We start from the raw sequence: 16,383 nt of genomic DNA on the forward strand, positions 1-16,383 counted from the left end.
TTTTGTTGTACATCCTGATGTGGACTGTAATTTCACCTACTCATGACTCATCAGCATAGCTTTGGTTAGCAAACCAAAGAAATACAATTAAACCTCTTATAATGATGATGAGTATACAGTACTCATGTGTGTTATGTGATGTGTGTCACATATTATATTTTCAATTTTCTTTTTGATAAAGAGAAATCTAATGTAAGTTTTCTATTTACAAGGTTGTAAGACAACTGCTCCTTATAGCCATATCTTTTTATATTAACAACTAACTGGAACAGGAAAAACAACACATTTTTATTATATCTTATAGAAGAACAAATTATTTCAAACTGTTTAACCCTGACTACTCTTTACTGTGCATTAGATATTAGTAACTTACATTCAAATTTTAATTTATTTTTATGTTATACCAATTACTACAGCACAATTTCATAGCTAATAATCAATATCTTAATAGTACACAAGTTTTACATTCTTAATTTTATAAAGTAATAATTTAAAACATCCTGAATTCACCCTAGTGTGAGAAATGACATTTTCTCACATAAATTGCTCGCTATAGAATCATCATTGCTCAGGCAGACTATGATTTTTGTAGTCTTCAGTCTTGTTTGGTTACTGTGCCATCAAATAAAAAATAAGACCCCTTTGACCACACCTACCTATCATATTCTCTCTTTCAGGATTTGTTAGTTATTTCTCTTATATTAAAAAAAAATTTAACATGAAACCTGTGTTAATTTATCCTACTTAAACATGTATTTAAGTTATATAACTTTACACAGTTGAAGTTTTTATTTTATTACAACAAACCAAACTTAACATGAAACCTGTGTCATCTTCTACATAAACATGTATAACATGAACATATATATGTTATATCACTTTACACAGTTGAAATTTTATTTTATGGCAACAAACAAAACTTAACATGAAACCTGTGTTATTCTCTGCTACTTGAACATGTGTTTATGTTATATAACTTTACAAAGTTGAAGGTTTTATTTTATTACAGTAACCAAAATTTAACGTAACAGCTGTGTTATTTTCTGCTACTTAAACAGTTTTAGGAAATACAAGAAATGTGTGTTGTTTTTTCCATTTTAGTCAGTTATGTTTACATAAAAAGATAGGGCTACATGGGGCAGTTTTCTGAGAGGAACTTTTCCTATGAAGAGAGTTTTCAGGTTACCATTTATAAGTCACTATTGCAAATCATGAAATCTTTATTTCTTAACTAAGTGCCACAAATATTCTATTTATATTTTGTATATATAGGTATTAAAGTGATCCTTTGATAACATAACCTTGCTGATTAATTCCTTTACAGAAAAAATAAATACAACATTTTTGAAAGATATACTGATAATTATTAACTAACAGAATTTTTATTTCTTGAATTTTATCTTCCATTATTTTCAAATACATTCTTTAACTTAACAATATAGATGTCACTTTTTTTATTTTCAAGGGGTATAATTCCACTGAAGACTGTTAAAGACTGTGTGTATATATATACATACACAAGATTTTGTTTCTTGGATTTCATACAATGCTAAAAAAAAGAAGCATATTTGCACTAGATGTCTTTAATTTTGCAAGGACATAGAACTACCAAAGCTTTGAATTTAACATTTTAAAACCTTTTTTTCTCTTGAAAACAAACCAAAACAGCATTCATTTAGTTATCCATTTCAGGTTAAGTGGATATAGTATCTTTGTTGAACATACTGGTGTAAGAACTAATAAGTGATTTGAATTTTTGAATGAAAATAAATAGTAACATAACACTGAAAGTGTGTAATATTATTTTTATGTGACAATGTTATAATTTCAAACATACTTAAAACAACTAGAAAATATCATTACTAAACTACATGACTAACTAGTAGAAGTTGTGGATAATAAGAATTATGTTCTTATTAATGTGGAAAGTAAATATTAAACATATTGTAAGTCTATTAAGGTAAAAAAATAAATAAAACCTTTACTTGTGCAGCATTTGGTCAGTAATTCAAATCTAATTTATGATAACAGAAGTAATGTCTACAGTCATCTCCAGCTATATTTCAATGCAAATAACACTTAAAATAGCTTAATACAAGTAACTGAGTATCACTATAACCTAATAAGATTTAAAGAACGATATTAAAATTACACAACAACAAATATTTACATACAAAACTTGCTGTCTCAAACTAATAATTTTAGTTACAATTGCAAGCACAATAAATGAGAAACACTAGAAAATCATTTATTTGTCTATTTGACAATACACAATCAAGTTTAAAATCTGTTTCCCCATACAAATAATGCACTCATTTAGCAGTGAAAATTTTGTTTGGAACCTTTTACTTATTCATTAATTCATTTTAAAATGCAGTTTAAAACCTTAAATCTTATAAGAAAAATATTCTTTATATTTTATGACTCAAGCACAAATCTAATCAATGAATATTGACTAATAAATCTAGAACTTGTCAAAATCTGTATACCAAATTGACCTGATTATTGTGCAATCTCAAATATAAAATGATATCCATTTTCAGAAACCAAGGAAAAAACAAAAACTGATTCTTCAGACATCCTTTTTCAGGTCTATAAAAACAATACTATAACTGAACAGCCTGCAAGTGAAATAGTTACAAAAAGTAACAACCACCTTTAATAATTATCTGGCTCACATGCAAAAACAGATACTATTTAAATATCTAGGAGTGCATCAGGCTAGACTGGGAGGAAGGGGCCCATGATCGGCCAATTCTAAAGTGACTATGAATTTTACCGTATAATTATTAAACAAAAAGTATCACCTTATAATCAGGCCAATACAATATTATCTACAGGTTAACATGTAAATTAAGTAAAGAAAGAGGTGTAACTTACAGTTTTAAAAGCAAAGAAGAGCACACTACAGACACTGAAGATGCAGCCATTGCAGCCGATCCCATCCAAGGTTTAAGTACAAGCCCAAATGGCATAAAAACACCTGAAATATTTAACCAGAAAAACAAAAACAAAAAAAAAATCATAATTGTAACCCAACCAGTAAATGTAAATTGATCAGATAGTTAAATTTTATTTTAAAAAAACCCTGAACCAGAGATACATTGTTTCACTGGTAGTTTAGTTTGAAGTGGAAGAAATTTGTGTATGGATGCTTTATATTACTTTTCCAGATGAAAATCCTTCTGGATTATATTGTATAATGTTGAATGAGCCATGTGGATGGCTTCTATCACCAGACTTTGCTTTTGTGGATTCTCACCTTTTTCAAGATACCACCTTTTCATTACCACAGTTTGGATAAGACTTGTTGCAAGTCTCTTTCTGGATTGTCCCCATGCTCCAAGTTGATTTGTGTTTGTTTTCCAATGCCATTTAAATAAAATGGTTTTCTCATCTTAATTATTATAAATCCCTCATTTGAACACACCTTAATAAGTTTATTAATATTTTTCACAGAAGGGGCTGTTACATATCCTATCCAAAAGCAATCAATTTAAGGTGATATCACACTATTTAGGAAATGCCAAACACCATCAAAATGCAATTCTAATACTTTTCATTCCACTGCTACTTCATTTTGGCTGTTATTGTCAGATGACTTAAAGTATATAATCTAAAATCTTTTTTAATATCATATATTCAACCCTCTGTATATGTATAAAATTAAATACACAGAGTAATTTTTGACAAACATATATATTAACATTTTAAAATCATAACACTAATTTCTGGACAAAATTAGTCACTTTTTTGTACAATTCTATAGTGTTTTTTTTATTGAGTTCACTAAGGTAAATGCAGACAGGATACGAAAATTACACAGTTAAACTTTGAACTGACTATTAAGTGTTTAATATTCTTCAAGATCCAATAAAAATATTGGTTTTATTTATAGATTAAAGTATTAATTCAAAACTTGGCCCTTTGAAAGTGTTAAACATAAGAATGAAAAGCTAAATAAATATTTACAACAAGAAAGATAAGCTATTATGCATTGGGTGTAAGATACCGAGGTAAACTACTCACAAAGTTAGTTTATATGACAAAAGGTCTCTGTTCACTCAGATTTGAAAATAATACTTTTAAATTGATATAACAAATGAAGGCTGGACAAACTGTAAAATAAAAATACATTTATTGTTAAGTGAAAAATTAGAGAGAATGTGTTAAATAAAATATTAAACCTAAAAAAGGTGAAAATTACTAACTTGAATTGTGACATTAACAACATTTGAAGTGTTTGAACATTCACATGATTTCTAACAAGATAACTATTATGTTTATAAATACCTGTAGCAATATGAATTCCAAGGTTATTCACTCATTTCTAACACAGTAACAACCATTATGTTTTATAAATGTCTGTAACAATAGGAATTCTAAGAAGGTTATTCATGTAATTTCTAACAGAGACACAGTTGTTATATTAATAAATACACACCTGCAGCAATAGGAATTCCAAGAAGGTTATAAATGCTTGCAAAAAGGAAATTCAGACGGATACGATGGACTGTCCTGTGAGATAAGTCAATGGCTCCAACAACATCCAGTAAGTCATTCTACAAAAAAATTAGTTTCAATTGCATTTAGTTTTCTTATATCATCTTTAAAACTTAGGTAACACATCTAAGAAAAAAAATCAATCATACTTTCAAATATCCTGAATTAAAAAAGACAAAAAAAAAGTCTTCACAAACACACAGTTTCAGACACAACTTTTCTTTAAACTAAAATTTCTAATTTGAAAATGCCTTATTCAATAGTTGTACTGTTATCTGATGGTAAAGCCTGGCCATAAATGAATATCTTGTTCCAATACTTCACTAATAATGAAAGTAGCTAGCATTCATGGAGTATCAATTAGGTGTTAGTTGTGGGAAGGCAGTTACTGCCAATCATTAGACAAAGAAAAGCCTTGTATTAAACCACTTTATATTTCTACAATTTTAAGACTCTCAACCTCCACCATTTTCAATGAATATTATCAGATAATGTTAATTAAGGCATTCATCCCAATATTTAGATATAAAATAACTTCGTAGTAAATATAAGCCATCCTATTTCTACTTTTGTAAGACTACATCCTTTTAATAATTATGTTCATTGGTGTTAAACAGAACAAATAAAAGGGCTGCAGATGAAAAACGGCAGTAGGAGTTTAGAAATTATGAGTCTAAGCACTCAACTTTTGAACCTAACTGATTCTAAGCTTGCACTTGAGAAGTAGATGTCAGAAGAAAATAGGCTTAAAAAATAGAGTAATTGGCAGATATGTAAATAGATATGTAAAATATAATATTTCAGTAAATATAAAAGGTAAGAGTTTCTTATTTTATATTCTAGCTTTTTAATGTCTGGAGTTTAAGTTTATAATTCATTAATCACCACAGGTGATATACGGTAGGCACAATAAATTATAAGCTGAGTAATAAGACAAGAAAATATGCCATGTGAAAGATAAAAACAAATATTGAGATTTTTCACAGTATGTCCTTTAAAATTAAGAAATTCAAACATAAGCATTATTTAAATTTGAATTACAAACTGTATTGTGATGCCAATTTTATTGGCACAACAACAAGAAAGTGTTCATAAATTTGAAAATAACTTAACTGTTGTAACATGCACCCTTTGAACTGTCTGTAGAAAAAGGATTAATGGTTTCAAGAGGAATATCCAGGTTCTTTTGGTTTGTGCTAGATTATTATGCTTCCAAATTCTGTTTGGCTTCTCCAATGTACTAGGAGTTCACATTCACAATTGATGTAGTAAATGGTAGTTTTGCTCTTCATTGGGTTTTATATGATTTGATGCCTACTAACTGATTGTACTGTTTTTTGTTCCTCAACAACTGACCCAACTTTATAATGTTTGTATATTCTTGAGTTTTTAGACAGACCTTCAAAACATGAGATATCTGTGTGTCTGTTATTTGTTTTGAGGGTATATATCTTTACTTCATTCTTTAAATGTTCAGAATTAAAGGGAAATCATAGTAGAAATTTTCTCCATTCTTTATAATGTTTTTAAAAATCTTGTTCTGGAGATGAGGTTGTCCACATTTAATGGTTGAAGAAGTTTCATCTATAGTTGAGAAACATACTTGTGTCTTTGAGTTTCCTGTGGTTGGTTACTTATATATCTTGTTAACCATCATGTTTAGGAATAAGAGTTTATTTACTTCTAATTCTGTTGTGAACTGTTCTGCTGGATGTTGTTTATTCAACTCGTTCCCAAGTTGTGGTATCTTGTGTGTAACATGTGGCTATAAATTCAACAGTCCATAAAGTCATGAAATCTACACCAAGTTATAATACCACTTCAACAGATTTAACTGTCCCAAAAAATTAGAGGAAGACAACATCATAACAATTCTCACACTCATCCTGAAGAAACAGAGATCATCCAGCATGGGATTATGAAGGGAAATTGTAACTCCTCTATCTAAAAGGCAAGGTAAAACCTCCTGCCCCTGAAATTATAAGTAGAATGTGGAACAAACAAAGCTTGACTAATGACTCATAGATGTGATGCTCAATGCGCAGCATTATGAGAAGCTGAGAACCCTCTTCTACGATAATGGAAAATAAGAAATAGCCAAAAACAAGGGCTTACACAACCAAATAGTGAAATGTCATCTTGATGAGCTGAAACCCTAAGTCTCTGCTCTTCCAATGAAAGACCAGAGTAAGCTATCCAAACCAAGTGTTGAATCCAACTTGTCAAAGTGATATAAAGTAAGTCACATGATACCAAAGGACCCCAAAGGATAAATAACCAATAACATCAGCACTGAAATGTTTTGTTGCGAGTCAAAACAGGGCATAAAAGACAATTCAAACCTGAATGGCCATAAAAATGGGAAATGGTGGGTAGATGAATAGGAGAAAAAGCTTTATCTCTTTTCCTAGCTGGTGCAGTTTCAGGTAGAAAGAACCTGTCTGGATACAATCTGTGTGAAATGGTAGTGTCCTGCGGGCATGAAACAAACCCATCTAAACATCAATGCCTGCTAACTAATAACAAAAGAAAATAAGTTTCAAGCAAAAGATGTTACTGTGGTTGGTTTGGGGTTTTATGGCGCAAAACAACTAGGCTCTCTGTGCCAAACATTTAGTAAAATGTTAAAATTAAAGTAAAGAGTTGAGAGTCATAATAACGGCAAGACAGTAAAATGTGGCTTATTGTGACCTGAGTGTCATCCAGACAACACGTTGATGTATCAATCCCAGATAAAAGAAAATGATGAGTTAAAAAACTGCCCAGTGCATAGTCTAGTTAGAACAACTTCCTCTTTCCAATCCTCACAGAAGCAAGACAGCCAAAGTCCAATAGAGGGTTTTATTTGGAAAAGCTTGTTTTCATGTTGCTCACTCCAAGTCGACTGCCAACTGGCATGGAGACAAGCCTTGAATATAGGACCATAGTCCATGTATGAAAGAGGCACAATAGTAATAGTGCCAGAGCACACAGATTTAGCTGTAGTGTTGGCAAGCCATTCCTGCAAATACCACCAACATGGCCTAGTATCCAGAAACACTGGAGAGAAGTTGACGTTAAAGAGAAATGGGCCAGTCGGTTTTGAATATTGGTGAGAATAGGGTGAGAACTAACATGAAGTGATTCCAGGGCCAATAGAGAATTAAGCAAATTAGTATAAATAGTGCAACTTGAGTACTGCTTAGTTTCTGTGTGATCCAGAGCAAGAAAAATGGCATACAGTTCAGCAGTGAACACAGAAACTGTAAAGGTGATTCTGTGTGCAACCACTGAACCACAACAAACCATGGCAAACCCCACACAGTCACCTGATTTCAAACCATCCATATAAGTATAAATGGAAGGATGGTTCGAAAGATGTTCAGCAAATAACAGACAGTATTTTCAATTAGGAGAGTCTGCTTTTCCCAGATGACTTAAAGATAGGCCACATTTGGGGATTGTAAAAAGCCATGATGGGATAGGCCAGTGGATACAGAAATGTTATCCAAGGACAGACCAAATTCATCCAACTTCACCTGTATATGAAGGCCAAAAGGAACAATGTCAAATTGTCTGTTCTGAAAAAGCATGGCCCACCGAGAAAGGAAAACAACCACAAGTAGGATGCTGTGGTAAGAATAAAAGTTTCAAAGCATACAGTAAAAACAGTTGCAAGTGGCAGAGGTGTAGAGGAGGTTCATGTGATTGTGCATAAGCTATGGAGTGGGGAAGTTTGATGCAGAGCCAAAGTCCCATATGATGAATCAGATGCAGCATCTTCAAGGCCAAAGTCCTAGTAGGACCACAGACCAGTGACCCATACAAATGGTTTTAGAGAGAGAGAAGTTAAAACCATTTGCTGTAGACCACTTCAGTAAATGATTGAGGGCAGTCTGTAGGGTGCCGCTCAATAAACCTCATGTTTGACAACTAACATAAGACGTGAAAGTTGTCAACATAGAGCACATTTACAACAGTAAGAGAGAGTTGTTCAGTGGTGGCAATCTTTATACTGAAGTGTGACCCTCAAAACACAGCCCTATGGAACTCCAAGTTCCTGTAGAAAATAATGGAAAAGTGTCAAACCCACAAGAACTTGGAATCATCTGTCCATTAAACATTTTTTTTAACAATGGGCAAATGACCAAGTAACCCATATAAATGGAGTTCATGCAAAATGCCATACCTCCATGTTGTATCAAAAGCCTTCTCAATGTCAAAGAATATTGATACAAGAAGTGAGTTAATTGTCAACCCTCCACGAAAAGTGGGAGATCAGTAAAGGGGAGCAAACTGAGAAATCAATAGCAGTAAAGGATGATACTATGAACATGAGCACAAAGATTCAAAAAGTAGGTGTGGTAGTGCATGGAGAACCACTATGATCCTGGAAAGTCTGATGGGGACATATAAACCAAAATGATTTCAAAATAAAGGAGAAAACTAGGGACTCAAGACCTTCCTTCTCTTAGAAAAAACAAAAAGGCAATAAAAAAAGGCACCAGATCTTTGCCAAACAACTATGTCAAAAATTGAAAGATATGTGTCACAGAGGGATGTGAAGGGCAAGTTCATGTCTTGGAAGCCATGGAGAAAAAGTGAACCCTTTCATTTATAAACTTCCAAACTTCCAAAGAAGAATGTAAATAGAATTTGTCAATAAAGATGCCACTTAAGACATCAATCCTTAATGTCTGTAATGGACCACGTAAAAGGTAGGTATGAAGTTCAAGAATGTTGATGGATGGATGAAAAATGTCCGACTGGAAATTGAAAGGAATGAAAACCAGGGCTGACATGGCCAATATAGACCCAACAAAAAACTAGACAGGACCTGAAATTAGAGCCAGGACCTTGAAAGCAGACAAACTGGAAAGAACACAAAAATAAAATCCCATCTAATTCTTATAGAGCAACTATTCCCAAAGCCAGAGAGTGAGGTACTGGTGATCAGAAGAGCAGGAGTTTTTTTATATTTCAATTTGAGGAAAAGCATTAATCTGTTGCGTCCCTACACAAGAACTGATTCAATGAAAAATGTGATGCTAAAGCATCCATTTTGTAAGAAGAGCTCTGTTGGGACAAGATAACTGGTCAACTCACTAGACTTATTACCTCTGGAACAGAACAAACAAGGTGAACAATCTGGTGTTTGAGTGCCCTAAAAAGAATATTCACTGTTTGAAAACAGAGATATGGAGTGAGTGCTTCTCTGCCGTGAAATGTACAAAACTAATGTGAAATTGTCTAAATGAAACATTACCACCTCCCCTCACAACTATTTGAGACCCTGATTCATAGCATGTTAAACTGCTAAAAGTTCTAAGAGACTGATGCAAAAAGAAGCTCTACATTATATAATCCGTTGAATTCCACATTTGCTATACAAGCACCCTAGCCCTGAATAGAAGCACCTGTAAACAGATGTATCTGAGGCCATGGAGGCAGCACAGGACCACTTACTGTTGTGTTGTCTCAGTTTAATCACCAGCTGAAATCCATCAACTGGAATGCAACATATTCACTAGACCATCCAGCACATTTGTGTAAATGTTTCACTGGTCCCATAATGACCACTTAAGAGCCCTCATGTATGCCTGATCTAAATGAATAAGTGATTCCAACAATGCCTACATTCCCTAAAAGAGATAGAACCATGCATTATGATGGTAAAGTAGACAACTGAATCTGTGCTAGCTATCCCTAATTTGGCATTGTAAGACTAGGGGAAATGCAGTTAGTCTTCACCAACTCTTGGGCTACTCTTTTATCAACTAAGAGTAGGATTGACTGTTACTGTATAATGAATGTCCCCATAGCTGATAGGGCGAGCATGTTTGGTGTGACAGGGATTCAAACCTGCTATCTTCAGATTATGAGTCAAGCACCTTAACCACCTAGCCATGCTGGGCCGTTCCACAGCTTGAAGGCATAGGGAGAAGGTTAAGCCTGGCTTAGTCTGGAAATGAAAAACACACCCATAAATGGACAAGGTACCTCTAGGAGTAAGAAGAGAAGTCTCCTTTAAATACATAAATTATTAAAGAAAATAAATAGTCACCATTCACCCATCACTTTCTGTTTTATAAACAGCCAAGAAAAAAAAAACCCTCAAGAAAGAAGATTGTGTGCTCTGTGGCTTCTTTGTGTAGAAGATCCTGGATGATTTGTGCTCGATGGTTGGAAATAAGAGGATCCTGAGAGAGTGGAAAGACAGAAGAGTAGAAAATATGAACTGAATGACCAAACTGCTTCTGAGAACTAGAATGACCAACTGATCTGTGTGAACGTCTCAAATTCTGACACAAACCCTCTACAATAAGACCCCACAGGATCTAACCCCATAAGGTACTTATCAATGCCAAGATCCTTGTTTTACACTGGAGGAAGATCTACATTAATAATGGCAAAGTTACCCTTCTGTTTCAACAGATTGTGACAGTATAGCAGGAAGTCTGTAAACTCAAACTGAAGATCTAGTAAACAATTTTGAGAAAGAACTTTAGAACAGTTGAAAAGCCAGTGTGGAAAGTAAAGAATGTAGATGGGTGGCATATACATTGGAATTCCCACAAAAATAGACTATCCAAGAAAAAAAATTCTCCAAGATCTCTAAGGGCTGACATAGGAAGGTGAACTCCCTCTCAAAAGGCATCTCTCTCCAAAAGATCCCAAGGACAGAGGAAGTGAATACCCTGATCGAAGTAGAATTCAACAGATAACTAAGATTCTCCAAACTTTGAGCAGGTATCTATGATAGGCCCCAAACAACATTTGGATATACGATAAATAAAATACAAAATTGTTGTGACAGACACATTTTGGAAAACTGAAATTGATTAAGATGAACAGTGGCTTCTTGTCTAGAGCCCCAAATAGGAAAAAGGTCTTAACTTCTGAGAATCCAAAAAGGGTTCTCCATACAATGGAAAACCATGTCATTCTGGCAAGCTGATCCAATAAATGAAGAGGACTAAATATAGCAGCAACCTCCATTAATTTATCTGCAAATCTCCTTGCATGAACAGCAATGTCTGGGTGAAGATGAAAGAACCAGGTGATCAGATGAACTGGTTTCTCCCAAAAAGAAGGTGAAGATTCTTTAGTCACAGGAGAAATACTCAAAACATTACAAACATGGTGTAATAGTTGTAAGGTGGATGCAGAAAGCAGAATATCTATCAAATATTCACAAGTAACTGTCTGAGCAAAGGAAGGTGCAGGAAAAATAAAATCTAAATCCTCATTAGTCCACCTTTGAATTCCTACAAATTCAATCTCAGAGCTAACAAGAGAAAAGGCATCAAACTGTATGTAAGACTCCACCTATCTGCATATAAGGAACTGTATGTCCTTCAAGAAAATAAACAAACTCAAGCCCCACTAAAAAAAAGATCTAAAATAATTCAAAATAAAATCTTGAAAATGTATTAAAAGTACTGAAGAGAAGCCTGCAATAAATATGTAAAACTGTCTGAAATTTCTAGGAAGCTTACATATGGATCATGTATAGAGGGCACACTGACACAGATAGAGAGTCACAAAGTTAAAATAATCAGAGGCATTACAGTGGGGTATAAAGACAACAGCAAGCAAGGAAAAATTCATATCAATACTTAAATAAGTAAACAAAAAAACATTTGGTTAGATAAGACTAAGCATATTTTGGAAGAAAAAATGTTTTAGAATATAACCAGTTAAGAATGATTGAAGAGGAAAAAATATTTCAGAACACAGAACCACTTGAAGAATCAAAGGAGGGGGGAAAATGATTTAGAACATAGAACCACTTAAAAGAACCAGTGGAGAGAAAAACCAAATATTTACAGTATTCCTTTTGCATGTTAACTTTAATACACTGGAGAAACAAAAACACCAACAACAATTAGAAAAAAGGAAGATAACAGACTTACAAGATTCTGTAATAACAATCTATGTACTATAGTTCTTCATGTAAGAAACAGGGACCACATTATTGGAAAGAATAATATTAAACTGATAAAATATAAATGACAAATGAACAAAAGAGATAGATAAAAGAAGCTTTCTACATCCATCTAACTGATGATACAATCAGTCCACCTAGAACAAAAGTTGGTAAAACATTATATCCTGTAGAAACCATTAAAACAGTTGAAGTCCTAATGGTATTAGTATCAAAAAGACTCAACTCCTGTCACACGTAATTCTCACCATAACAACCCTTACTATGGTACTAGATGAAAAACAGTTTCTACTAATTAGTACTTAGTAGTAGTAATACCAGAAAAACTAATAATTATATATTTGAGTGACTATGTAAGGCCACTGATTACAAAAATGATTAAGCCATTACTTCAGTTTTCACACAATTACAAATGAAAACAAATTCTTTTAACACTTGGCTGTGTATCCAAAAATATGAAGATACATATTTTGAGTAAAGATTAGCTGTTCAATGACCATATGCAAAACACTGTACCTTCAAATATGAAAACCATACAATTTGTAAAAAATATCAATTTCATAAAAGTTCTGTTTCTAAGATGACTTTTTCTAAACCAGTGTGGCTATATGCACTTCTGACTGTTAAAAACACAAACAATTTCAAGTAGAGGGACCACTGGAATTTATCATAAACTGTTCAATAAAGACAAGTATATTAAAAAAAAAGCTAAAATCTTTTTGATAAATTACACAAAAATGCAGAATTAATACATTTTGTTTATCTGTTTCCTATCAGTGTCTTACTTTAATAAATATGGTTAGCATGGCATTTATTTTACCCTTTCATATATTTCAACAATGTTTGATAATTTTTAATGATGAGAATTGTCGATGGTCCCTAACTAAAAACATTTACTTAACATTCTAATAAATCATAAGTATAAAAATGTTTTATAGATGTTTATACCCTGATGAGAACAACATCAGCAGCTTCTACTGCTACATCAGTTCCATTAGCAATAGCTATTCCTACGTTAGCCTTAGCTAAAGCCGGAGAATCATTAACTCCATCTCCAACCATGGCTACTTTAATACCCTTTTTCTGTAACTGCTCCACTTTCATCACCTTGTGGGATGGAAGAACTTCTGCAAAAACTCGAGTGATGCCAACCTAAAATACCAAAACTACATATGAAAGGCAAAACACAAACAACAGTTTTCAATTTCTTAAACATACTTGACAACATACTATTAAATGCAAACTGTCTTTACAGATGATTCAAAATACTTACCAGTACCTTATCTATTTATGGTTAATATTACATATGGAAGTAACTGCATTACACTAATTGTTCTTGAAAGTATTATAAATTTTAAATTAAACTGGGAATGGTGGTATCTAGTATTTATAAACAAATTGAAAATGGTATTTTTTTGAAATTTTTAACTACACACACAAAACACTATAAATTTAATGTTTCAAAAGTACTAGAAAGCACTAACATACAAAATAATTATCCATGAAGCTTGCATGATCAAATTGTTCTACTTTTTTTATATATTATAATACAGATATCTTTGAGTTGTCAAATGAATATTGATGTATATGTAGCATTCATAAACACAAAAAACAGCACTGGATGGATGAGAACAGGCATATTACAAAGGGACTCTACTTCTCGCACGTTTTGCCACTTTTGTTTAAATCACATACAAGAAAGTGTAAATATTTATGTATTGATATATTCTTAATGTAATTAAATAACAGATTTTTGGAGAAGTGCAATAAACATAAATCTCAACAATAATATTAACAGTATAGTGAATCAGAAAAAAACTATTTTATGAGATGGGTATTAGCAAACATATCAAACTAGATTTCACAAAGTTAACAAAACAGATGAGCATGAAAATTATTGCACTATACTTGTTTGGCTATAGCAGCAGCAGTCTTTTTGTTGTCTCCTGTCAGTAGAATCACATCTAGTCCCATCTTCTTCAGTGTGTACACAGCAAGATGGGCTTCTGGTTTGACGGTATCAGCTACAGCCATTACACAGACAATGGCACCTAGAAATAATGAAAATACAAGGTTTTACTTGCATCTACAGCCAATCTGAAAACAAGTGGTATGATCTAAAGATATAATGCCAGTTGTACCCATCATATCAAAATCTAATGAAATTATATTCAACCATTTTTATCATAAACATAATACATAAATACAAGAGAACATGAAAGAATAATAGAATTAACAGTTTTTACTCTTTTGTTTACAACTACGACAAACAATGAGGAAATGGTAGGTTCTATTTGTTTTGTTGAAGTCATTCACACATTAAGAGAGAATTTATTTCACAACTTTCCAAAATAAGGATATTTACAAAGAATAAAAACAATATAATGCCCTTCGTGACTGTAATGGATGTTGAAATCAACAAGCTTTGATGACAATAGAAGTCACAGTAAATTAAATATTTTGCAATTACTCACTCAGTGGTATTTAACAAGTTATAAAATCTGATAAAATACTGAAGATCAATAACATTGTTAAACTGTAAATAAAAATGTCTTTTTCTATTTATAGCAGAGCTACAAATGGCTTCAGAGTAAGATTCAGTTGTTACACTGAAGGAAAACTAGTAACAGAGAAATTAGAACAGATTATAATGTATTTGTTCTGTAAAATAGTCATAAAATAAAAATAGTGATAACTACCAGGTGTTGTTGAGTTTGTTGCAGGTGTTACATAGAAAGACAGCAATAATGAAACACAGAAAAATGGTCACACTGCAGAGGTATTGCCAATGACTCCACCATTAATACATTTTAGGAGTTCTCTTTCTGTCTCTACAAACATTTCAAAACTTCATTGCACAAACATGGTTTCCAAAAGTTTATCTAAAGATTTTTATAAATTTGATGTTGATTTCATCTTAAAAACTCTTAGATGTCATAAATTAGTAATGATTAGAACTGCTAGCTAATTACACAAAGATGGTTTTCAAAGGTTCAGCTACAGGTGTTAAGTTAAAGAGGGTCAGAATTTCCAGTTAATTGCTTCACACAAAAATCTGTTACAAAGTTGGGGCTTACAGCTTAAAAGGTTCTGCATGTTTAACATTTGTCTTCCAAAGACCTGTATAACACTTATCAATGTACAGTTCACACATTAGATGATCAGCAGGTAGGCAGTGGAGTCACAATAACTAATTTCTGCATGGTGCGAATGTGAGTGAGACTACTCTCATATTAAAATAGCTTGAAAACATTCCAAAACCACTAGTTTTACTATTAGAAACCCCTTATCCAATGATACAGTCTGAAGACTTTATTACTGTGGTATAGGTGGCTAAAAATGATTTTAAATTGGCAGATCTACAGTCCACATAATACGATAAAGTCAACTAACTACTCCAGAGGAAGCTTCCTTCAACAAGTCCTACATTATTTCTTCAAACAGTGTTAACTGCTTGTTGGTATCCTGATAACATTACTTGTATCCTAAACTTGATACAAAACCTTGCATCAATGGTAAAGGTCCTGATGAAATTTGTAATGCTGTGTGCTCTGCAAAGGATAACAATTGCCTTGGCTATCAACAGAGATCATGTATTATTGATTGCATTTCAATAAATATTTTGTACATGTTGCTAATTGCACTGTAACACTGTCCAGAATTTTTAATAGCTAAGTCAAGCCTTAACAGAATATCTTTAATTAACTATGAAAGAATATTTGCCATAGTGGAAATGATTTTCACAATATCCTATGAATTCCTCTGATATTTCCAGTGTTATATTGTTGCAGTATACACTTGTTCTTTCATACTGGAATTTGTTATTTTATTGCCAACAATGACAAACCACTTACTAGTACAAACATGGGCTGTAACATCTTGTTTTGCACATCATGAGATTTAGTTGTTTCTTGTCCATCCAACAGCAAACTTTTCCTTTAGAAACTAAATCA

At 32.6% G+C, this 16,383-nt stretch overlaps 1 protein-coding gene across 7 annotated transcripts in view; it reads right to left on the minus strand.

Moving 5' to 3' along the window:
• ATP7 (copper-transporting ATPase 1) overlaps positions 1–16,383 on the minus strand; it is a 133,447-nt gene that overhangs the window by 5,011 nt on the left and 112,053 nt on the right. For all 7 annotated transcript variants that reach the window (XM_076488765.1, XM_076488769.1, XM_076488767.1 and 4 more), the window contains 4 exons: positions 14,339–14,481; positions 13,379–13,582; positions 4,445–4,562; positions 2,881–2,983 (listed from right to left, as the gene is read on the minus strand). In XM_076488765.1, coding sequence (XP_076344880.1) covers positions 2,881–2,983; positions 4,445–4,562; positions 13,379–13,582; positions 14,339–14,481 — 568 coding nt within the window. The remainder of the gene's footprint in view (positions 1–2,880; positions 2,984–4,444; positions 4,563–13,378; positions 13,583–14,338; positions 14,482–16,383) is intronic.

Source organism: Tachypleus tridentatus, chromosome 2 (assembly GCF_004210375.1).
Source record: "Tachypleus tridentatus isolate NWPU-2018 chromosome 2, ASM421037v1, whole genome shotgun sequence".
Taxonomy (NCBI): Eukaryota; Metazoa; Arthropoda; class Merostomata; order Xiphosura; family Limulidae; genus Tachypleus; species Tachypleus tridentatus.